Source organism: Vitis vinifera, chromosome 15 (genome assembly GCF_030704535.1).
Source record: "Vitis vinifera cultivar Pinot Noir 40024 chromosome 15, ASM3070453v1".
NCBI classification, from domain to species: domain Eukaryota; kingdom Viridiplantae; phylum Streptophyta; class Magnoliopsida; order Vitales; family Vitaceae; genus Vitis; species Vitis vinifera.
In genome coordinates, this window is record NC_081819.1 from 20,097,470 (window position 1) to 20,122,892 (window position 25,423).

Genomic DNA, 25,423 nt, shown 5'->3' on the forward strand with positions numbered 1-25,423 from the left:
TATTTTTAAGTAATAAAGTTAAAGTCAAATTCATACCAAATACATGTAGGTCCATTAGAAATGACTTTAAGGTGAATCGAAACTCAAAGTCATAGTTCTAAATAAATAAATAAAAATCATAATATTATTGTTATTGTAAAAGGTTTATTAAATATGAAATAGGCTTTTACATAAAATCAAAATAAATTTTCTTAAAAAAATAATAACATTTTTCTTACTTTTAAATTTTTTTTTTTTTTAATCATGAGATTTTTTTAATAAAATTAGTCAAATAAGGTCAAAACCTTTGCTTTTAACCTTTTTGAAATCAATTCAAATATGATTCTAGAATCTTTTATTGACGTTTAAAAAAGAACTTTTGACTTCTCAAGTCAATCCAAAACTGATTTATCAATGCTTATTGAGGTGGTTTAATATATGAATATTTCGATGAATGAAAACGTTAATATTACTTTCAACTATCTTAAATGGTTATACGATATATCAATAATGTATGTAAATTGATTAATTGATTAACACATGACTATTGTAAATCATATGATGGATTTTAATGGGATAAATTACAAAAGAAAGAAAGAAAGAATTACTTCTACCAATGAGGGTCCATAACTTTTATTCAAACAGCTTCTGTACCTGTGGACGATTTGATTGACCCTGCCCCTGCCACAATTTAGATCCACATAAGATAAGATATATTGTAGAAGGGGGAGCAACAGAGTCGAGGGATTGGGTCTATATTTAGCCAATCAACTTGAAATCCAAATCAGATTGTCTAAAAATTTCAAGCCAAAACCCAATTAAAGTTCGAGCACATAGCTCATCAGATCTCCTAAGAAGATCCTTAAAAATGGTTACAAAGGGGTTTAAGCTGGAATGCCTACTAGGACCAAGCTAAAGGAGGCCCAAGCCTGGCCCAATTCCAATAGAAGAAGGTTCGACCGTTTGCATGGCTAATTGAAGCACAAAACAAAGGGAAGTTGTGAAGAATTATAGCACATATCCTTTGCTATAAACAAACAAAGAAATTCAAAAAATAGAAGAAAAATAATTTCGAATTTAATATATATTAATAGGTGAAAAATGACAGCAAACACTGTAAGGCTAGCTCTCATCCCTCACAAGGTGATCAAATTGCAACTCATTCACTCGATACTAATTCAAATCAAATGCAAATTGCACCTTTTATTAATTTCTTCCCCAATCATCGTCACCTCACACTTACAAACACTTAAATATTCAAATGAGGGCATATGGGTCACCATCTTAGGTTACATTCCATCTGAAGATCTGGAACACAACCATGGAGAATCAAAACCCATGCCTTTTTATCATATCACCAGTCACTTTTATTTATTCTCTTACATATATATCCTTTTATATAATGCAAGAATTTTGAAAATGAAAAAGCTTAATTTTATGCGTGCAAGCTCTTTGATCTCTACTTATCTTGCCCATCTCCATGGTCCTTGATATGCAGTCCACGGCCGCCACCACGACGAGTGAAGAAAACATGGACACCAGGATCGTGGTGGTTGCAAGAGGTGTTGAAGAGAATGGAGTTGTTAACGGCTTGAACATTGCTGTTCGTGAATGCATTCATGGGTGGTAATGGGGTCCCCATTTTGTTGTGAGCTTTGTCTTTCTTTTTCGACTTCTCTTCATCGCTGCTACTGGCATCGCTTCCTAATTTGGTCCCCAACCAAGTTTTGAGGTCGGTCTTCTTGACAAGAGGGTTGGAGTTGCCTTCAGGGTCGGGTTTCTTGCGGGCGGGGCTTAGCTCCATTACGGCTCCAGTGTTGTCACCTGCAAGCGTTATGATCTTCAAGCTGGCATCCTCAGAGTCTGCTTTCTTGAGGTTAACTTTCTGGTCTTTGGTCCCCGGCTCACTCTTCTCGTAACCAGGGACAATGCTTGGCTTCACAGAGTCGCCCACATTACTTTGCAGCCCACCAATGGAGGGCCTGAATGGTGACTTGGGCTTTTCGATGACCACAGTCTTCTGCTCAATTGGCTCAGGAGCGGGTTTTGGCTGGGCAGGAGGCAGAGTTAGAGGAGATGGGGGAGGAGCATGTGGTTTGACTTTCTCAGAAGGAGGTGTGGTTTGTGCTGGAAGCCTGGACAATAGTGGGGCTGGTGCCAATGCCCGTGCCCATGCCCGTCCCGGTGATGGTGCTTGTGCCTGTGGGGGTTCTGGTGCCGGGGCCGGTACTGTGATCGATTCGGTGATAACAGTGGTGGTACTGGTGGTGATGGTAGGAATGGTTGAGATGACTTTGGTTGTGGGGGAAGTTGGCACTGAAGAGGAGGAGGCAGAGGTTTTGGGAGATTTTGGAACTGGAGATGTTGGCACGGAAGACAATGTTGTGGCTGGAAAAGCACTAGTTGTGACCACTTTCTGGACTGGAGATGTTGGCACTGATGAAGTACCGTAAGGTTTCGCGACTACCGGAGATGTTGGCACGGATGTAGTGGTTTTCTGAATCGGAGAAGTTGGAACTGATACATTCCCAACCCGGAAAGGTGGCTGCTGAGGCTGGGTTGTGGGCCTAAATACCTGACCAAATGAGGGTCGAATAATAGGTCGAGCTGCAGGAGGCTGAGGTTGTGCCTGAGGCTGAGCCTCAGGAGCTGCGGACGCAGCCGCAGGTGCTGGTGTAGGCGCTGCGGGCCTCATGGAACCCAAGCGGATCCATGGGCGGGCTGGGGCAGGCTGGTTTGCCATAATCGAACAGAAGTAATCTGGAGTTACTCGCCCAAATACTTAATCTGAAACGAAGAAAGAGACCAAGGAATGGACACAGAAAAATAAGTTTCAGGCACTTGTTATTTATAACTTCTGCACCCAAAAAAATGCAAAAGACATCTAAAACCCTGATACTACTGCTCAAAACAAATGGGCAAACAATATTCAGAAAGAAAGAGGAATAAAAAAAAAAAGCATCCGATTCAGATTGCTCCTACGGCATAAAAATAAAATAAAAAAACTCGCTCCTAAGATTGGTATCATTTCCTGGAGTGTTTCAGGAGAATTGGCCCTTTTTTTAGCATACAGTTTACTCTCCAAAAAACCTCAAAAGTAAGGCTGGAATCAACTCTCAACCCCTCTCAGCTCCCTTGTGTCATTCTGAAGAGTTTCCCCCTTTCAGCCATACCATATATCTTTAAGCTATTCAACACCAAATCAAATACATATCCATTGATAGATGAAATTAGACTGCAACCCCACATGGATATCAGTCTTCTCTACTTAGCTTTCATGGAGCCATTGAACTTCATTTGGAAAGTCCCCACCAAACCATTCATGAAACCCACTTTCCAAATTAATTTTTATCCAAATGTTCTATATATTTAACCTTCAAATGTTCTAACAGTCATCACCCCAAAAAAACAAGACAACTTTCCCGTTGGGAATACTGATACTAGGGCATGTTTGGGAAAGTTAAATTGTTATGTAAGTCCCTATTCTTCCAAGTTATACATGAATACGTTAGCAAGCATGAGACCCACCTTCCACAGTTCTATCCAAACATCCCATTAATTAATTTAATCTTCTAACCTTTGCAATCTATATCATGCTGACAATCATCGTCCAAAGGCTGAAGAATAATTTTCACTACATAATGTTTAATAAATGATTTTCAACCATAAAGTTCGTATCAGTGTTACAACCCATTCAGCTGCCGCCGTAGTTGTTCATATTACGGCGCATAGTCTAGTGCTTGACAATCAAAAAAGTTCAACTCAAGACCATTTTCTCGAATGCTTCGGGAAAGTTAGTGCAAGTTGATGTACTGTCTCTCTATATACCTTCCTTCTGACTTTGCTTGCCAGGCTGGTGATGCCTCTTCCTTTTCCTCTTTTTCTACACCTTAGCTTCCTTCACCTTCGACGGCCCTACGTGATGATGTTGTGCTTTGATTCCATGCATTTCTGCTTATGAATTCAACTGCTCTTCCCCTACTGTTAATCTAATAATCTCCACCCTTCACGTCAATGTTATAAAATTAACGGTCAGTTTACTTCATTCCCTAAGAATGGAAGCTATGGTAGCGATTCTCTTCCTTCTTTCCATTTCTTTACTCAAATCAAAACATAGAGGTAGGTCCATGCAAATCTAAAAATCTCATTCTTCCTTTTGTACGTGAAATGGGTCTTCTTAGTTTACCGTTAATAATTTTCTTTTTCTTTTTCTTTTTCTTTTTCTTTTTCTTTTTCTTTTTTTAACAAAAATCAAAATATAAAGCAAGTCCATGAAAACCCAAAAATCTCATTCTTCTTTTTGTGGAATATCTTAAATTAGTATTAGGAATGTGGATTTTTTTTAGTTCGGAATATCATTTGAATTCCTCAAAATGACAAATGAGGCTTACGTTCATCACATATTTAAATATTTAAAAATACTCTAAAAAATAATATTGGAATTTTATTTTTTTAAAATAAAAATAAAATCATATTAAAATTGAAGTTATTTAAAATATTAAAAAAAATATTTTTTTCCCATAAACAATTCAAAATCGATCATTTTTATTTTTATTTTATTTCTAATAATTATGTGAATGCTATGATCATATTTTTGATTCTAATTCCATTTTCTTTTATTTGTTCGTTTCATATTTTGACTTTTCTTTTTCTTTTTTTTTTCTATTTTGTTTCTTAGTAATTTAATAAACGTGCCATAAATGTAATGGTTAATATTATGTTATGAATTCAGAATTTGGGTTGGGAGCTTCGCATGGGAATTCTGGTGGATTCAAACATACCAAAGGAATCGTAATGAAGGGGAAAAAGAGAGGAAAGGAATATAAAGCGATGCGCCCACAAGAAATATTCTTTGTTTTTACAATCTTTTGCTTTTGCTTTTGCTCCTTTTCTATGACACAAATGCTTGACAGACAAGATCGAACAATGGATGAGTTCAAGGTACAAATATTAATGGAAAATAAAAATATTGGGATCCACCATATTTAACTTTTACATTTCAAAGTTTTGCCTAAATAATAAAAGAAATACAAGCACAAATGCTTCGAATTTATTGCCATAAAGTGTCCCAAATTTCTAATCAGTATAAATTCTATTTTCTTTCATATATGAACGCAAGTATGATTGGTTGAATCATATTATAATTATGTATATTTCTAATCAATGGAAAAGTTAAGTCATTATTTCTTCATTATTTCTCAATTATTCTCTCTTCAACAACACACACACACACACACATATATATATATATATATATATATATATATATATATATATATATATATATATAAATGGTTGAAAACATTTAGACACCATGATCTTTGGGTGTAAATTGTTTTATGTTTATGTTTTTGCACAACAAATAGTATCAAGTTTTCAATTAGCACAAAAAGTTCTATTAGTGCCAAGCTTGAAATTTTGTTTAAGATAGAATTAATTATTCTCTCATTGGAGGATATGATACATGAAACATGTACTTCGTTATTCAGAATTAGTGTGATTTCTCCTACACACTTATTACATCTTGAAAAATGGAATTAGTGAAGGGGTTAAACCGTTCGAATCCTTGGACATCTACTAAAGGCAAACGAGGAGTGTTTATAGCATATGACAAGCACGTGGGCATAAACCAACTATGATGTGAAATTTTTCTAATTAAGTACATTGGGTGATTTCCTTAATGTATAGAAGGAAATCAAAAGAGACATATGCAAAGGTGAAAATTGTTTAAGTATATGTGATATTAAGAATATCTTTATAAAGTCATGAGATGAAAAAGAATGTGTGAAGACTACCAAAAAAAAAAAAATTGGGAGGTACCCACTACTGTGAAGGCTTGCAATTCAAAGTGTATATATAAGAAGTAAAGAAATATGAAATGTTTCAAAGTCCAATTGATATATCTATTTTATTTTTTTTGTCTATTTTAATATTTTCTATAGTAAAAAAGAATGACTCTCTTTCTTATTTGTAGATATGGGAATGCTCGGTTGAATTATGTTAAAATCTCGTGTATCTTAAATCACATCAGAAGTGTCTGCCCATGTCTAAACATCCTTAAAGCTGCATTAACCTTCTCGAGGTCCTTCTCTCGCTTAAAAATCTATTCTAAATAGGGGTTTAATTTTAGTGGCTTCTGTGATTGGAAGCCCAACAGGACTGGGAATAGGGCTTTGCTGACCCTGCCTTGACCCAATCCAAAATTTGACCGGATCAGCCCATGAGATGGTGGCCCAGAATGGACTGGGCTAGGTCTTTGATCTTTTATTGGACCTACGAAATTCTTTATCGATGGAGTGGTCCGAGCCCACCCTGACCCAGGCAAGTGCTCGGACGGGCCAAGGCAAACGGAGAAACCTAAACGGTGTCGTTTTTATCCAACATCTGAAATAAAACGACGCCGTATTGGAAGACTAAAAAGATTAAAAGGCCGAGGAACTCATACGCCTTGATGAAAATCCTGAATTTCCTCCATCTGGGTACCTACATCATCCAAAATGACTACCAGAAAAACCATCTTTTCACGTATTTTTCAGGTTGAGCTCTGTCTCCTTGCATAACTCAGTGATCTTACTAGCACAAACACAAAGCCATGACTCATGATCTCAATAGGAGAGGGTGATCTACAATGGTAGAACATTGCAGATTCAAGCTTCTTGTTTGTAAAAAGTACAGATGATACTAACACAGGACTAATACAGGACAATTTTCCTCCTCTCAATGCAATGCACCGATTCAATCCCGAAAATGGATGTTCCACAATGTAACATAACAACATTGATGATTTCCCACAATGTGCATAGTTATCAGAAACTGTTAAGTGTAATTTTCCCATACTTGATGAAAGATAGTCAATCTTACAAAGCTATAAGTAGTACAAAGTGGCCTAAAAAGAGATGAGGATGAAGTGAAGAACCTCACATTTGGAATGGCAGTCCCTCAAGGCCAATTAGTAAACTCAAACACTTTGAATACTATATCGATTCCGGTAGGGATCTGCCATATGAAGAGCAGCACATTCAGCCCATTCAATGCAATGTGAAGATTTCTGGCAGTTTCATTCCCTTTCTGCATTGCAGGAACAAGAGCTGCTGCAGCTGCCCATAATGCTGTGATAGCTGCACAAGGAAAAGCAAATCAGAAACATCATTCGGGTTGTTGCAGATATGAAAATTTTGGTAATTTTAACTCAACCCAGCTCAAGAAAACATCATTCAAAGTAGTGGGGGTGGCTTCAAACGCAAACCCTCATGCTATACCTGCTCCTGCAAAGAGATGAGGTCCTGGGAATAGCTTTCCTGTCCTGAACCATGTGTTGACTCCTCCTCCAATTGATTCAAAAACTCCGAACCCTAGCAGTATTGAACCTGCATTGAAGTGCCTATCTCTGAAGGACCCTTTAATCAGTTCCTTCCTCTCCTGAATTTTGATACAGAATGTGCAGCATAAGTAACTACATTTCAAGCATATTCCATAAATGGGGATTTGATATAAAATTCATACTAAGACCTGCCTAGTCTGCAGACATTGAAATTGAATTCACAGCCTAGAAACAGCAGTATGGCCTTAAATTCAGGTGAATTCATAAGGGAAAATGAAGCTCAACCACTTTATTCATTTGGGGGTTTTGAGCCTACCTCAGTGAGTTGCTGGATTTTGGCTTCAATAGGCGAAGGCGGTGGCGCTTCTGCAGGTGGGGATCCTTCCGGTGTGACTGCAACAGGCCTGACTTGTTTCTTGAGCTCATTGATCTCATTCTGAATTGTCCTGACTCGACGCCATTGCCAACCCAAATACCCAGCCCACAAGGTGTAGAAGAACAAGCTACCCATCACAATGGGGTGAATCAGGGCCAATGTTCTACCCTCCAAAATCCCAAACTCCCCACCAACAGCAAGTGCATCCTACTCGAGCCAATCACCCAATACAAAACAACAAAAGGTAAGCAAATAAGGTTGATGAGACAGTTCCATTGTTGTCCAAACGGGGGGAGAAATGGGTGAACTGGGCTTACCTTGGAGTCCAAAAGGAAGGGCAATGTGAGTGCTGTGAGGGGAAGAGCAGCTGATTTTAGGCGGTGGGTGGTCTCAGAGAGGAGTCTCTGGGGGTCAAGTGAGTGCTGGGAAATGACTGATCTCACTGGGTTGGGGCGATTTACTAGTTTTGAGTGGGTCTGGTGTGATTTTTGGGAAACAATAGAGAGTCTGAGGAGGCTGAGTGTGGTTGCCATGCTCTTTCTCTTATGTGTCAGGAGAGACACAGAAAAGATAACATGCTCCAAAGGATAAGGAAGTGGGATCTCGATACCTTCCTTCCCTTTGCTTTGGCTGGAAAATGGGCCACCTACCACTGACCTTTTACTTTTCAGAACCAATGAATCAATGACTCGCCATCACCAGAACCTTCTCAAATTTGCCCAACCCTGGAGAAAAATGAACACGTGACTGGGCCTATGTCAAGGCCCATGGGTGTTCTGAAAGGTAGCCTCACACTGTCAGACCCCAAAGACGCTGGGTTTGTGCTTTCATCTCTGATGAGTTTCAGGCTGGGCCTTGTACTTCCAATGGCAATCAGCTTTTCTCAGTTCAAAACTCTTGTGGGTGGCCGCCGAGGACATGATAAGTTACGGAATGAGGACAAACCCAACTCCAAATCTAAGCTATTTGTTCAATTAGCATAAATATGGATTCAACATTGGAATATGTACAAGGATTCTAGTAGGCCCATGTTTTTCTCTTCACATCCCCAATTTTTCCTTTTTTAATGATATGAAATATTTTATCCTAAGTTTTATAATTTTGCCACAATACACTACGTTTACCTATCATTTCTTGTGTCCATTAACAAGCACACGTGGTAGTTTGATTGAGCAACAGACAAGATGGGAAGGAATATTGCTGTGTGTATAAATATAACTATTGTCTCCTTTTCCTTGAATTAGGCAATTTTGTAGCCACAACCACCACACATGTATGACAATCCCCTTCTCCTAAAATTTCATTTTCAAGCATAAGAACACTCCAATTTATCTAGAATTTCCCCTTTGTTTGTGTTTGGATCCAGAGAAAAACAACACCCATGTGAAAATTTTCAGTGGGTCTTCATCAAATTACCCAAAAGGAGATTTTGGTGTAAAATTTTTGTATAGACTTTCATCTTTTTTTCTTCTATGGATAGTTCTACAAAGTCTTTGGGAAAATAAATTAAAATATTTAAGTTTTCAAACAAAATTTTGTTATTAAAAAATAACTTAAATTTGTTTTTAATAACAATTCTTAAAAAACCGATTTTTCAGAGTATTTTCGAGCCATCAAATAAACTCTAAATTTTATTTGCTATATTTTTTGAAAGCAAATAAAAGTTGTGGCATATATAATCATAAATATTTTAAATTTTCTCTTTATTAATTTCATGGCTAAGATTTGTTTAGACATTGAGGTTTGATATTATTAGTAGCATGGAATTTTCTCCGATCACTAAACATTTTTCAGCATATATGCCCCATCCAAACACTGCATGGAATAAAAAAATATAAAATAAAATAAATAAATAAATAAATCCACTTGAGAGTTGAGACAAACTCAACTATTAGAGCAAGTGGACTGCAAAAATCAAGATGGGGACTCTACACATGCCAACTTGCGATCAATATGGCCCATGAAAAATTTTCCTAGCTTGATAAATCCAAAAAAATATTGATTTTTTAATAAATTTAGTGATGAAGAAATTAAATTACGTGCCCTATTCTTGATCACACAATGATATGTCACCAACAAAGAGTAACACTAAATTTTAACATTTATTTTATATAAAAAAATCATAAAAATTCAAAGAATTTCAAATTATTAAAATTTTAGAATGGAAAATCTCATAAATTTTCATATCAATATATCAGTATTTACATATGAATATAAAGGGTATGTTTGGTTCTCCAAAAATAGTAAGAAAAAAAAAAAAGGTTATATGTGACTGAGGAAATAAAAAAAAGTTTGACAAAAATGATATTTTTATATTCCATTGTCCTAATTTATGTATTATCAAATTATTTTATCTTCATATTGAAAAATTATAACAAATTAAATAAGTTTAAAAAAGTAGTATATAAAAATAATTTATTAACTTTAAATCTATTTTTTGTTTTCTTTCGATCTTTTTTTTCTCGTACTTTTTCTCACTATTTTATTTTCCTTATATTTTTTCATAAATTTTTCAAAAACCAAACATAATATTAAAGAAATTTATTATTTTCATGTTTACTTACGTTATGAAAAGTACGAAAAATATAAAATATAATATAATTAAAATTAATTAGGATTAAATTATTTAATTTGTATATTTAAAAGTTAAAATAAGTAATATGAATCTAAAGTAATATATAGAAATAATTTATTAATTTTATTTTATTTTTCTATCTTTTTTTTTTTTCTAAGTTTCCTTTATATTTTATCTCAAATTTTCTAGAACATTGCCAAAAAGATCGGTTTAAAAAGTGAGTAACTTCTTTTCACCTACCAAAAAATTTTCAATAGAAAAACATAAAGATGAGTAATGGTGGAAGAGCCTCTCATCAGCATTTTGGACGTACTTTTCTTATCTTTGGAATCTATAGATAACTTAAACAAAAAGGATTCCCACATTAAAAAAGCCCTAACCTTTTGAATCGAATAGAAAAAGAAGAAATTTTTGGACCAACTCTTAGCAATGGTTCTATCTTAAGATAATGGAAGAGAATGTAACAACACTTGATTAGTATGATACAGCATGGTGAATTTTTATGGCCACACATTATACTTTATACCTAAAAAATTGTTCCACAAAAACTATAGAATATGAAAGACTTGGTTCATTTTAGATTAGTACACACCAAGATGGGTGGTAAGTCAATTAAAAAAATCATTAATGGAGGCCAAATCAACCTCATCTTTCAATCCAAACCAACCTATCAAGACAACCCATGGTTAGAAAAATACCCATTGAGATAGACTAGTTACATTTTTTTTATCTATTTATTTTTTAATTATGAATTAATTAATTAATTTGGTAGTAACACGCATTGGGAAGTGGAGAGATGCCAAATGGGGACTAGTCATGTTGACCTTTTCTGGTCTGAGCCCATCTACTTTTACACGTATAACACACGGTAGATACACCTTAGACAATTTGAACAAGAAAACTTTATTAATAGTATCAATATTGGGGGCTAAAGTTTAGTGATCGAGAAGTTTGGGGATGTGGGTCTTGGAAGAAAAAGACACATGAATGTTGTCCGGCTTGGCACCAACAATGGGTGCACCCAATATTTGAAAATTAATGCGATATAGTAACTTATTGAATAATTATAAAGATGCCAATTATTGGTTGATACTGTTGTGCGTGTGGGATGGGATGGGTTGTACGTACAAGGAAGTGTTTTTAGTTTTTTTATTATTAATTTTATCGTGATTTTAGTAATTATTTTTAATCTAAAAATTGATTTTTAAAAAATATTTGATGAAATTTAAAAAATATTTTTAAAATTTTTAAAAATTACTTAAAATGTTTTACATTGATTTTATGAAGTGTTTCTAATATTTTTTATATTTAAAATATAATTTTTTTTAAATATTAAAAAAATAGAAACATTTTTTAAAATTATTATGAAACGTAATTTAATATATTAAAAAATCGCTTATAATATATTTTTTCTAAAAAAATTCAATAAAAAATATAAATGCAACTCGTGGTTGTTGTTGGCATTGAGATGGCTAAAAAATATAGCAACTAAATTATTTTATAAAAAATATTAAAGTTTTAATCGTGGCCATCCACATGTCCAAATAAATAGATTGAAAATTATTTTAAAGCTCATTCAATAAGAGAATTTTTTATTTAAAATTTATTATTATTATTATTATTATTATTATTATTATTGTTTTGGAAATCCAATTTAAAAAACCATCTTATTTACTTGAGGAATGAATTTGTTTCCTCCGTTTATTTCAAGAAAGGACTTATTTTTTGAGTTTACATAGAATGGTTTATTTTTATGGATATTATATATTACAATAAATCAAATTAATACACGAATTTTATTTATTTTTAATATATTCAAAAACCAACTTATTAGAGTGAAAAAAAAAATTGAGTACGAAAAAGGTGTCTTTGATTTGGACGGAGAAAAAAATGATTTGATTTTGAACATGGGATGTGGCGTGTGAGGGAGGGAGTGTTTGGCATTCAATGGGGGAATAGATAAAGAAATTGATAAAATGGCTAAGTTTTGACTATTTTACTAACTTATGATAAGGGGCATCTTTGACTAGTGTAATTTAGGGTTTGAACTTTAGGGTTGAATGAATCAAAAAATTGAGGTAACTTCCATGGGGGAGATTTGTAACTTGACCAATGTTCAATTGAATTTCATTTTTATAAGTTTTGCCATAAAGATTTCATCATCATTATACCATCTCGAAGCCTTGTTGGTTGAGTGAACCATATTGAATTTTAATACTATAAATGGTTCTAATTTCAAAGTATGAATTTAGCCTAAGACCAATATGTGTATCAAGCTACTAAAGTCTTACATGTGAGTGAATATAATGAATGAAAATAAATAAATAAATGAAGTAAATGATTGAATTAGACTTTTGACTAGTACTAATTTTTTTGAATTTATTTGTGATCATATTTCGATATTTCCATTTTATTCAAATTCAACACGATGTTAAAATTTGTCATTTAAAGATAAGTAATACCACGTGCCGTTTAACAGATATTCAACACGGAAAAACATTTCATTCATATCATGCAAATCGACTTGACATCACCTCATTTTTCTCACAATCATAATTTTAAAAATATATATATTATTGCTTTATAATTTGTTTTTAATTTTCATATTAAATTTTACCAAAATTGGGGAAACGAGTATAAAAGCATTTACTAAACCTGAAAAAACATTTTTGACATGTAAAAATCCAATGGAGACGGGGGCAGGAAAGAGGAGACTTTTTCTTATTATGACCCTTGAATCTTGGCTATAGTCATACCCAAAAAGCGGCTAGAAGAATATACAAAATATGAATTCGGCTGTTCGATCAAGGTGCAACCTTTCGGCTTGGTAGGGCCAAAGACAAAATACACATAAAAATATATATATATAGGTATATGAAAAAAAGGCCAAAAAGATAGAAGCTGTGATGATGTTAGGGAAATAGTCTTTTGGAAAAGTGGGGAGCTATAAGCCTACAACCTCAAGCTTGAAAGTGAAACCTTGGGATATAGAGGCTTTCTGCCAATGCCATGATGTCATTTGTGGAGTTTACACGTAATTCACACGAAATGTTTGCGGAAAGGCTGGTAATTTTTTCCTTTTGGGTGTTTGGTTGGTGAGAAATATCATGGGAAGGGGAAAGAGAATTGATGGTCTTGTGAAATGGGTGTTGTCTTCTCCTTAATTTTGGTCAGTTTTTGGCTGGCATAATGAATGATGAATGTGATAATTCACTTCTCAGAAGTCAATTCCAATTCCATTCATGACTTTTGTTTCTAAAATTAATTACTTTATCCAAAATTGTTTGGATATTTTTCCTTTTTAATAAGAATTTTTAAAAAATTAGAAATTTGAAGTTTTAAAAGAAAATCTTAAAAATTGAGAAAGATATAATAAGTTTCTTTTTTCAAATTTTTTTCTAAATTTTATATGTATTTTTATCTTAATATGCCATATTCACAAATTATAAATTAAGAAATATTTCACAAAAAATAAAAATAAAAATAAAAATAAAAACAAAAATGATTCACAAACAAACATGGCTTCTTCAGCTTTTAAATAAGTCTATTTAGGAAGTGGGTGGAAACGAAATACAAACAAAAGGGAGTTCTGCCATCCCTTCCAAACTGTAGAACATAAATTAAAATTTTCAAATTTAATTAATTAATTTAATAATAATAAGAAAGAGGGAGGAAAAGGGAAAAGGAAAAAGAAAAAACAAAGCAGTTTATATTATCCTTCTCTCCCTTCGCTCTCTCTGGCCTTTGACCCCTCAATCTTCTTCTCCTCTATTCTCATTTCTCTGTATATAAAGTCTCCATTCACCGTAATTCTTAGCTTTCAAAACCCATTATGGTTTTCCATTATCCCATCTGGGTTCTGGCTCTGGTGCTCGGTCTCGTGGCGGTTGCTCTGAAAAAATGGTCGAGAGTCGGAGACTGGTTTCAGGCTTATCAGCTCTTCAAGGTTCCGGAATTCAATGAAAACATGCAAGACAATTATCTGTACAGAAAAGTTTCGGTATATATTAATTCGTTGGTTGCTCTGGAAGATTCTGATTTCACGAACCTATTCTCCGGGAAGAAGGCGAACGAAATCGTTCTGGCTCTGGACCCGAATCAGACCGTCCACGACACGTTTCTGGGGGCTAGGGTTTCGTGGACGAATGCCCATGCAAACAGTTGCAGGACCTTCGTGTTGAAGATTAGGAAGAAGGACAAGCGGCGAATTCTCCGGCCGTATCTGCAGCACATACACTCCGTGTTCGACGAATTTGAGCAGAGAAAAAGGGAGGTGAGTCTCTACATGAACGGCGCCGACGGGCGGTGGCGGTCGGTGCCGTTCTCGCACCCCTCGACGCTGGAGACGATCGCCATGGATTCCGACCTCAAGAACAGAGTCAAATCGGACTTGGAGTCGTTTCTGAAATCGAAGCAGTACTACCACCGGTTAGGCCGCGTTTGGAAGAGAAGCTTTCTCCTCTACGGCCCCTCCGGCACTGGAAAATCGAGCTTTGTCGCTGCAATGGCAAAGTTCCTCTGCTACGACGTGTACGACGTCGATTTATCGAGAGTCTCCGACGACTCCGATCTGAAACTGCTTCTGTTGCAGACGAGAAACAAGTCGGTGATTGTGGTGGAAGACCTCGACCGATTCGTGGTCGACAAAACGACGACGCTGAGCTTCTCCGGCGTTCTCAATTTCATGGATGGGCTATTGAATTCCTGCTGCGGAGACGAGAGAGTCATGGTTTTCACGATGAACACCAAAGACCACATCGATCCAGCCATGTTGAGACCAGGAAGAGTCGATCTCCACATCTACTTCCCTCTCTGCGATTTCAACGCTTTCAAAACCCTAGCCAACAGTTATCTGGGAGTCAAGGATCACAAGCTTTTCCCTCAACTGGAGGAGATTTTCCAAAGCGGCGCCACCCTCAGCCCGGCGGAGATCGGCGAGATCATGATCGTCAACCGAAGCTCCCCGAGCCGGGCTCTAAAATCCGTCATCACAGCTCTGCAAATCAATGGCGATTCAAGGAGCCCGGCGAAAATTGGGCAACGGAGCGCCGATAAACCGCCTAGACCGGTGGAAGAAGCTGGCGACCAGGGCGGCGGCTTTCTTTGCCGGGAAAGTGTGCACACAGTGAGAGAGTTCCGGAAACTGTACGGCTTCTTGAGGTTGAAGAGCAGCAGAAAATCTGGATCGTTCGATTTAGATTCAAACCAAAATGAACGATGATGACGACGATCGTGATAATAATTAATATATAATATTTTGGGAGGATTCATTAGTACAGGAATTAATTTGCGTACTACTTAGAAATTTAGAATACATCGAAAACAAAGCCGAAGGGCAATTGTCTGTGACGTGAATTCAGGCAGCAAGATTTGGTCATCTGATCATTTATTTTTATTACAGTTATTATTTCTTTGGAAATTTTTTTTTTTTTTGTAGTCTTGTAAATGACAAGATTTTTTGAATGATATATGCATCCTAATTTCCATATTTTTTTTTATCACTATGTTTATAAGAAATGGTAATTATGAATACAATTTTGAATTTATAATAATTTAAAAAATATTTTCAAATTTACAAAAATTTGGGAAAACGTCTCATCTGATTCTTAATTCAACCGTTACGGGTAATGGGACAAAATTAGTGGCTACAATGATAGAGAAACGAAATTCTATGTTAAGAATTCTATAATAACCAAATTTGTTTCAAAAATTATTTTTAAACAAACAAATCACAACCCCATGATAATGAACCAAAATAGATGTTTAGTTTTGTCGATAGCCCGACCATATTTTTTCAAATTTATTTTTAAAAATTATTTTTTATTTTTAAAATTTTAATAAAAACATGGTGAAATATACCTGTGTTTTCTTTTTATCTTTAAAAATGGGTGAAAATTATTTTTATTTTATTTTATTTTTAAAAATTGTTTTTAGAGAACCATGACCCAATAATGTTAAAATTTTAAAATAATCTTCTATTTTTTAAAACAAAAAATTGATTTTAACAGCCAAACAAACTCCTAGTAGTATATTTTCCATTTTAGAAAACAGTTTTATAAAACGCCCCCCGGCCCCCACCCATAAAAAGGAAAGAGAAGAATTTTTGGGGTTTTTTTCTGTTTTTTTTGGAAGTGGGCATTGAGCAACGCAAGAGGGTCTGATATGAAGTATTGGAAAGTCAGTTTTCCCCAATTTTTCCTGTTGTAGCCAAAAAGGCCGGCTTTTTCAAGCTATGATGATTGGTGATGATGAATTGACTTTTCTTGGGAAATGTCACTTGTCCTTTAGCCTTTGTTGTACACGCAAAGAATCGTTCGAGTCCAACCAGTGTCACATGAGGGATTACTGCTCAGAATCACACTGAGGGACTGTTTTCCTGGAAAACAACACTGACTTCCACTTCCCTTCTCCTTCAAGGAAAATGGGAATTTGAATTGACCCACTACCGTGAAAATGAGTCATGATTCTGGGTTTTTCTCCTTTTTTTTTTTTTATGTATTTAGGATTCATTTTTTATTTTTCAATTGCAAAATTTTTTCAAGGCCAGCTGGGTCTGTTGATGGACAGACCAAACTGCCTGGCACCAAGATGTGTCCTACACCACCTTTTCTAATGCCCAAAAGGGCTTTTAAGTAGGGCTACCTGCCCTAATAATGATCCTCTACCATACACAACTACTTTCGCGACCAATTGTTCAAAATTAATGTATACAATCATTGATAAATTCAAAGTTTCAGAATTATTCGGTACAACAACTCATGAGATAAAAGTAGGGCCAATTATAGTACCAATTGGATACATATAAAAACATACATCAATCATGTATGTATTTAGCTTTCATTGTTTTATACCAAATCCAATCACTTTATTTTATATTTTGATTTAGGTGGTATTTATTTTTCTATTTAATAAAAAAAAAAATCAAAATATTAGACTTTTTTATTCAACGAAAAAACAAACACCATCTTAACAGATGCCTTTTTGATACTCGAAACTTTTTCTAAAAAATTCTTGCCATTTTCTTTGTGGTATTGGCAACTTTTAACATATATACTTAACAAAAAAGATAGTAAGTGATGATTATGTTGGGAAATGATCGACTAATATTTTATGATCGACATGATTAAAGTTTAGTGATTGTCATCGATAACACCTAATTTATCAATGTTTTAGCTTGGCCTTTTATTGGTACTAAACTCAACAAACTTCCAAATATTTTTCTAATGTTGGAGGGTACTTTTTCGTTTGGACCAACATTATAATTTGGACGCTTTAAACTAATTAATTTAATCGGATCTAGTTGATTACTAAATGAACTTTAGGTTAAGCTTTCGAGATATGATTGAGATTAAGAAGTTTTAACTCTTCCAACTCAACCTTGAAGTCCCAACCATAAAGAGGGTTGTAGTTTTTGGATCATTTTCTAATATATGTCTATTTATGTTAATTTTTTAATTAATATAATTTAATATGAGATTTTGTATATGGTCATGTCATGATTGTAAACAATATAATAAAATAAATATTGAATCAACAAGGTCCAATTGGGTTGGGCTTATAAATTGGGCCAAGCTAGAAATTCAAAAGCCCATAAACCAAACTAGAAATTCCAAACCCATATGTAGGGAAATAATTTTTCAATACCATACAACATCATATGTAATTATTTTTAAAATTTTCATCATGGATATCATAGAATTTTCCATGTGATTAACAGGTACAAGCAGATAATTTCTTAACCTCACTTATTTCCAAATCAGATGCTGAAATCACATCAATCTTTGAGCCCTTGAGATTTGACGCATCGCAGCCGTTGGATTTTCCGTCACACTCTAAAGCCTTCTTCGACACCACACCGTAGATTTCCTCCAAGACCCTGAAAAACGCGGTCTCCACGTTGTCACCGTTGAGAGCCGAGGTCTCGGAGAAGAAGAGGCCTTGATCCTCTGAGAACTCCACAGCGTCTTCTGATGGAACCGCCCTCTGGTCCACCAGGTCGGCCTTGTTTCCAACCAGCATGATCACGATGGAAGTGTCGGCGTGGGCCCGGAGCTCCTCCACCCACCTAGCCACATGATCGAACGTTTGACGCTTGGTGATGTCGTACACCAGCATGGCCCCTAATGCACCTCTGTAGTACGCACTCGTAACCGCCCTATACCTAAAGAAAAAATTAAAAAATTCAAAATATATATGATTAAAAAATAAATTTATTAAGTTAAAAATAATAAGGATGGTTTTATTTCTTTTAGGGGTTCGGAAAATTTTTATTTTAGTTGAAATGAATAGAACATTATTTTTAAAAATAAAAAATAAAAAGACAAATTTCATGAGGGTTTCAGAAAATTTTATTTTATTTTAATAGAAATGAATAAAATATTATTTAATTTTACAAAATAAAAAATAAAAAATAAAAACCCAAATTTGAGTATTTGACTTGTCAAACTTTTAAATTAAAACTAATAAGAAATAACATAACCAAATGGGCAAAAATTTTCTGCAAAATTTCCCTAGATTCTTGACCAATTCATGTGAAACTTAATCTGAAAAAGGACAAAAGAATCAAAATCCAGTACAAATGGAACCAAACCCACTTGAAGAATCATGAAACAAAACTATAAAACCAACAATTAATAAATAATTGAATGTGTGGAGGGAGATCAAAGCAGAAGAGAAACCTCTCTTGGCCAGCAGTGTCCCAGATCTGAGCCTTGATGACTTTGGATTTAATGGTGACAGTACGAGTCTGAAACTCAACTCCAATGGTGGACTTGGAGTCGAAGCAGAACTCATTCTTGGTAAACCTTGAGAGAATCTGAGTTTTCCCAACCGCTGAGTCTCCAATCACCACCACCTTAAACACATAGTCTATTTTCTCGTGCCCATTCTCTTGATTCTGATGGCTCTGATCACCATGACTCCCTGCTCCATTCATCTCGTCTTTCATCTGGCTTTTTCTCACAATCCAGACACACCCACTGGCATATCCAACCGCTGTTATATCATATAAAAGGAAAGGAGAAGTGGGAGTTGGTAAAAGAAGAAGAAAACAACAGTGAAAAGATGATTAGACAGGGTTAGCTTCAATCAGTATTTGGTAGTACTCCGGTCTTTGTCCTACTGTTTATTTCAAGCCTTCTCCACCTCTTGAGTAGCTTCCATTATCTAATCAAATCTTTGGGCCAAACCCACTTGGATTAAGGGGTACAAAAAGTTGGGTTTGAGTAGGATTTGAAGAATTGGATATGCAAAGTGCCCATAATCCTTCCTCTTTGTCCCTTGATTTGGGGCATAATCCAAGAAATGTGACCCATACTTTATGATGTTTAGGGTTGTGTTTACAAAGTTGATCTCATTATTAAAGGCACTAAAGGGCCTTTAGTCCCTTGACCCGTGGACCCACTTCATGAACTTTCTAGAGTAGGGTGCATGGTTGAAACTACCGATGAATACTTTGACCCAAAATTCATTCAATCACCATCATTTATTTCCATTTACCAGATGAAAAAAGTACTAAAATTTAATGGATTTTATTTTTCTTCCATGGAAATGGCATTAACATTTGCATTCCCCCCACCCCCAAATGGTGAACAATGTTTGAATTGGGGAAGCCATTCTTTTTCCTTGTCTTGAATTGTGTCAGCCCCTTACCTTCCAAAGCTTCCACCGACAAATATAAGTACCATGTTGAGTAATTAAAGAAGAGGATTAACATTTTGGCAGGTAGCTGAAATGAAGGAGATGCAAATTGTACTAGGTTGGAAAGGTGGGCATGACCAAATTTGAAACAATAAATTTGTCGGTTGGTAGTTGAAGTGGCCCTTTAGTTAATTAAATGATTATCGTTTTCAAAATAGGCATGGACACTTTATTTTTTCTGTTATCTTATTTTATTACTTATTTTAATTCTTTTTTTTTTAATTTTATTTTCCTTTTTATAATATGAACCTTTGGCCATTAAGCCCATGACCTTGATGTCAAATCTTAGCTCTATGTCAATTTTTTTCTCTATATATTTGGTAATTTTTTGCCCATGCACATTGTTTACAACTCCAAAATTTAGGTTATGTTTGTTTTCAAAAAATGCTAAAAAAAGAAAAAAAATATAATAAAAATAATTTGATCATGGTTGTTTTTATAGAAAATTCAAAAAAAATATATATATAATTAAAATTAGTTAAAAACTTATATATTTTAAAATTATTTTATCTTTATATTAATGAATTAAAATAAATAAAATAAGTTTGAAATAATAAATAAAAATAATTTATTTATTTTAACTCTATTTTTATTTTATTTTTTTCACATTTTCTTTTCTTATATTTTTCTTCTCTATTTTCTTTCTCTTAAATTTTTTAGGAGCCAAATATAACTTTAATATTTATATAGATTCATTTTATTACAAGAAGTACAAAATTACAATCACTTAAAAAATAAAAATAAAAAATAAAAAAGAAGGAAATGAAATAAGAAATAATGACATTGAGATGGATTCCATTGAGCTTTCCCACATGAATTTGAACACTTAAAATAACTCGTAATCTCCCGTATTACAACTCACATATCCAATTCTATTTTCCATTTTATATTATTTTAAACTTCAATTCCTTTCTTTTTTTTTTTTACATAAAAATTTTGAATTTCATAATTTTTTTTATTTGATATTTTCTTATTGGTATTATCTTGGAGACAAAGATATATAAATTTTAATATTCTTTAAATATTTTATTTCATGAAGGCATAGGATGAACTTTATTAATATATCACTTCTAAATTTACATTGTGATAATCAATTATAATAAATAAAAATATATTATTCAACATAAAAAAAAAAAAAAAATCCAAAACCATATATTGATCATATAACTTTGGAAGCTAAATCTAGCATGTAATTTAATTATTGCTATGAGATTATGACAAATAAACTTGTAAGATTTAAAATAATAAGAATCATCTCCCATGATTGCTGCTTATGTGGTTACCTCAAGAAAAAGGACCCCGCGAAATATCATAGGAATATTTCAGGAGGGAAATATTGAAAAGAACTCTAAAAAAACATGTAAGCACAAATGTATTGGCATGTTGTCTGAATTCATACAATCTGAAAAATGGTTTAAAGCCATTCAAATCTGTCTTATTTTCACCTAAACTGGTATTAAAATCAGCCAATGGAGCTATGAAGAAAAGTATTCATGTACCAAAAACCAGTAAAGACAGAAATACACCCTAACACTACATGAGCTTGTAGTAGCAGTCGCTTTCAGAGATGAAAACTTGGTAGGCTTTGGAACAGGGACACTTCAAGTATATGCTCAGGTACTCCCCTACCCTCTCTATGCTCACTTCCTCCTCCTGCATCCAACAGAGTCATTCTTTTTCTATTAATTTTCTTAGCAACCAAACGGTCAAAAATAATAATAAAAGAAAAACACATGCATTTGTATTGTTGTGGTGAGACCCAGCATCCTCTACTTCTAGCACTACTTCTTGCGACCATTGTTTCATCTCTTTAATCCTCTCTATCATTCTCTTCAACCTCTGCAACCATTCAAAAAATTTTCAATGGCTTTTAGTTTCTGAGACAAGGCAGGAAAACTGTCGAAACCATTATAAACGACCCAAGAAGGCTAAAGAAACTAGCTGTAATACAAACAACAGAAACAAAATACTCTGTAAATTGTTTTGCATTTTTCCTTAATTTCTCAGCAACCAAGCACACAATAATTTGAAATTACAATACGTAAAAGCATCTTAGTATCATAGTAGTATGTGGGCTGCAAGGGTTCTTAGGAAACGCGGGAAAACAAAAGAAACCCAGAATTTGAATCTTGAATTTCTTTTTCATCATTTAGGGCCCCCAAGAGAAATCATACATCCAAATAAGATTACACAACTAATTATTCAGAGACCCAAAATTTTGACACTACTTCTATACGTGAATCTTGAATCTTCTCCATTTTTCAAGAGCCAAGAAACTACTAACAAACAAAAAAATAAAAAGGAAAAAAGATAGTTGAAATAGAAATAGAAATGAAAAAAGAGAAGAAAAACAAACTTAAAAGTATTAACGCAATTTTCTCAGCAACCAAACAACAAAAACTTCAAAATTAACACAATACAGTGCACCAACCTCAGGATCAGGGTTCTCTTGGGACACCGCCGGGGATCCAATACCCATCTCGCCGTGACCACTGACTCCGGTTCTTGGTGGAGAAGCCACCGGCAGCTGATCAGAAACGGACCGGCGAAGAGGAGGCAATTCCGTGGAACCCTCTTTCATCAGTGACGGCGACAGCGTGGAGACATTGGGGTTCATCGCCTGAGGCGAGCAGGAAAAATTCTCCAAGGAGGACCGTTTCGCCTGGTCGAGGCCGGGAGAGTTGATGAGATCTGAGCTCGTGCGGCTGAGAATGGGGTAGAAATTTGGCGGAGGAACAGCGACCCTGGAGAAGCCGCGGAGGCGGTAGTCGTGGACGGAGACCGTTTCTCGCTTCTTGAGCTGGGGTTGGCCATCGCCGGAGGCATCGTGGGATGTAGTGAGGTCTCTTTTCTTGAGAGAATCACATAGATTGCAGTAGTCGGAGATGCTTTCTTGAAACTGAAGTTCTGGGTTCTGGGCCATTATCTCAGGTTCTTTATCATTCATTTGAAGATCTCTCTTTCTGTTTCTTGAAGCTACGATTGATGTTTGTTTTGTGAGAAAATGTGGGAAAAATACAGTTGAAAGTTGAGAGAAAGGCTTCAGCAGGGTGCATACATATATATAGAGGAAGCTCATAACTAAAAAAAGTTAAAAAATATTTTAATTTAAAAATAGTAAGGATTGCAAAACTAAAAAAATAAATATTTGAAAATATAAAATTAAAAGAATTTTTATTATATAATTTAAATAAAAATTAGATATTGAAAGACACATTAATATTAAATTCTTATATCATAAAGGAGAAATTTTTATGATTGTTAGTCTCATTTTTTTAAAAGTATAATTGAATTAAAAATGAATTAATTTTATATAGAATAATATCAAGATTTTATATAATAAATCTGGAAATTAAATTTATTTTGGTCTTATCATATTTTCTTAACAATGGATTTCTCAAAATTAGTTTTTAAGAATATTCTAGAAAATAAGTTGTGGACCCCGCATTTCGTCTCATGCGTTTCCCACTCGATGGCGAGCTCGATTTTTATTTTATTTGAAAAATTGATTTTTATTTGATTAAGAAAATGACTTGGAGTCGCCACTTATTTTTGTTTTATTTTTAAAAGGGTAAACAAAATAAGAAAGAAAAACCCTAAGTGTGACTCCTTATTTTGGAAAAGGTGGTCTGCGAAAAACCGGATCGGGTTCGGGGGTCAGGTTACTTATCGGGAAGGTACGGTAAAGACCGTAGCACCCCTCTAAGTCCCTAAAGTCGGGTCTCTACTAATAGACTGAAACTGACGTGGCAATCAATGAGGAAATCAACGGATACTCAAATCAAACTTGCACATATGAAAATAAGAGCATGCATAGAGAATAATCAAAATGAGAATGGGTGCGTACCTGGACCTCCAGTGACAAATGCGCTATCATGAAGCAGGATCAGTGAACAATGAATATGTACATATACTTATACGCATGTCAAGGAACAGAATAAATCAAACACGCATGGCAAATAAATCAACCAAACGGTCAATCAGTCACAAGATCATATATGTGGGGCCCTCACCAAAGCCCGTTTATTTTTGCATGAATTAATTCCATAAATCTCATCAGTTGAGAATCACGGAATTTTATTCTCGCTTATTTTAAAACATTTCAAAATCATGAAGTTTGTGAAAATTGCATGCCGAAGAAAATGACAGCAAATTTTATTGAAAATGGGATTTTGAGTCCTAAAAACTCTAAGGATGAGAATTTGAAAAAAGCTAAAATTATTTAAAGGATTTGGAAATTGGGAAAATTATTTAAGAAAATGAGAATTTAAGAAAAAGTTATTTAGACAACCATGAATGGGAGAAATCAATTAAGAAAACAAAACAAAGATGAAGAATTTGGAAATTTGACATTATTAAAAAAAACAATTGGAGGAATTATTAATAAAAATGATATTAAGGAAGATTATATTGAAAATCACGGGAAGAAAAAATGGGCGATAACACGTGGCCTCAAGTTCACTGCCACTGCCATTATACCCACCATAATCACCAGGCTCTCTGTTAATATCTCCGTTCCTTGTGCAATCCTTCCCATGGCAGCATCAACAAGACTTGGGCTTGTTTTCAAATGCTGCCAAGTGTTCCAGCCAAGTCCCATCACATGTGATCAGTCAAACTCCCGACATGACAAACATTTCCATGTTCTTCAAGAAGGTCATGCATGCACCAAGACGGGCATGATAGTGGTGGGCGTTTCGAGCAACATGCGGCCACGTTCCAGCAGGTTTACGCCGCGGCGGTAATGGCTGTGGACTGAGTGTCTTGGCCAGAAAGCTTGGTGAAGCTGGTAGAAATTTGATGTTTCAGATTATGAGGCGATGACTGCTTGATCGGTCAGATTCCGATACTGGCTTTACCTCCTGGTGGACTGCCCGGTATCCCATTAGGAATGACTTTACATAATAATATGAAGAAGTCAGCTACGGCGTCCATCTACCAGTTCATGAGTGAAGTTTTGCTCTGAAACCCATTTGCAATCTTCACATTTTGCTTCATCTCCGACGGAACCTTGATGCTATCGCTGACGACGCGAAGATTAATGACAGCAGACTAGGACTTGTTGGACTAGTCTTGAAGGTGCATGACGGGCAGAGAGGTTGGGATATACAGAGATTTGCGTGCATGCGGAATGGGCAAGGATCTCATGGGGAGAGTGCAGTCACGGGTAGAGAGAAGGTAAAAAAATATTGGTTATATGGAAATGTGAGCCTTGGGTTTGATGGTCATGGATATGTGCAGGATAAGGATAAATATGAAATATGGTAAGAAAGAATGCGTATGAGCAAATGGGAGATATAAATTGTGATGGGAACACATGGGTATGAAAATCAGTTAGAGCGGGAAAATAACGAGACATGTGGGCATGATGAGCATATGAGGTGACATGTTCGCATGGGGACCCAGGTTGATGAGCAATGAAGGGGAATGGGTATGAGGTGAAGTATGCTGGCATGCAAAGGTGAGGGAAACA

The 25,423-nt window shown here is 34.9% G+C and overlaps 5 protein-coding genes across 5 annotated transcripts; 1 reads left to right on the top strand and 4 right to left on the bottom strand.

The window, feature by feature from the left end:
• Positions 1–1,156: 1,156 nt before the first annotated feature.
• Positions 1,157–2,856, bottom strand: LOC104881879 (vegetative cell wall protein gp1). The gene has a single exon (XM_010663384.3). It carries the CDS (start codon positions 2,720–2,722, stop codon positions 1,439–1,441), a length of 1,284 nt encoding a protein of 427 aa, XP_010661686.1. The 5' UTR covers positions 2,723–2,856; the 3' UTR covers positions 1,157–1,438.
• Positions 2,857–6,782: 3,926 nt separating this feature from the next.
• On the bottom strand, positions 6,783–8,315 carry LOC100250645 (uncharacterized). The gene is made up of 4 exons (XM_002262718.5): positions 7,994–8,315; positions 7,617–7,883; positions 7,239–7,398; positions 6,783–7,097 (listed from the first exon to the last, which is right to left on the bottom strand). Exons 1-4 carry the CDS (start codon positions 8,207–8,209, stop codon positions 6,919–6,921), a joined length of 822 nt encoding a protein of 273 aa, XP_002262754.1. The 5' UTR covers positions 8,210–8,315; the 3' UTR covers positions 6,783–6,918.
• A 5,460-nt stretch (positions 8,316–13,775) lies between these two features.
• LOC100255828 (AAA-ATPase At2g46620) lies at positions 13,776–15,739 on the top strand. Its single transcript, XM_002262688.5, has one exon. The coding sequence runs from the start codon at positions 14,084–14,086 to the stop codon at positions 15,470–15,472; it is 1,389 nt and encodes a 462-aa protein (XP_002262724.1). The 5' UTR covers positions 13,776–14,083; the 3' UTR covers positions 15,473–15,739.
• Positions 15,740–17,747: 2,008 nt separating this feature from the next.
• LOC100260897 (ras-related protein RABA3) lies at positions 17,748–19,413 on the bottom strand. Its single transcript, XM_002262582.5, has 2 exons — positions 18,930–19,413; positions 17,748–18,412 (listed from the first exon to the last, which is right to left on the bottom strand). Exons 1-2 carry the CDS (start codon positions 19,196–19,198, stop codon positions 17,962–17,964), a joined length of 720 nt encoding a protein of 239 aa, XP_002262618.3. The 5' UTR covers positions 19,199–19,413; the 3' UTR covers positions 17,748–17,961.
• A 1,886-nt stretch (positions 19,414–21,299) lies between these two features.
• On the bottom strand, positions 21,300–23,001 carry LOC104881846 (uncharacterized). The gene is made up of 3 exons (XM_010663178.3): positions 22,382–23,001; positions 21,688–21,789; positions 21,300–21,603 (listed from the first exon to the last, which is right to left on the bottom strand). The coding sequence occupies exons 1-3, from the start codon at positions 22,895–22,897 to the stop codon at positions 21,484–21,486; spliced, it is 738 nt and encodes a 245-aa protein (XP_010661480.1). The 5' UTR covers positions 22,898–23,001; the 3' UTR covers positions 21,300–21,483.
• Positions 23,002–25,423: the final 2,422 nt, after the last annotated feature.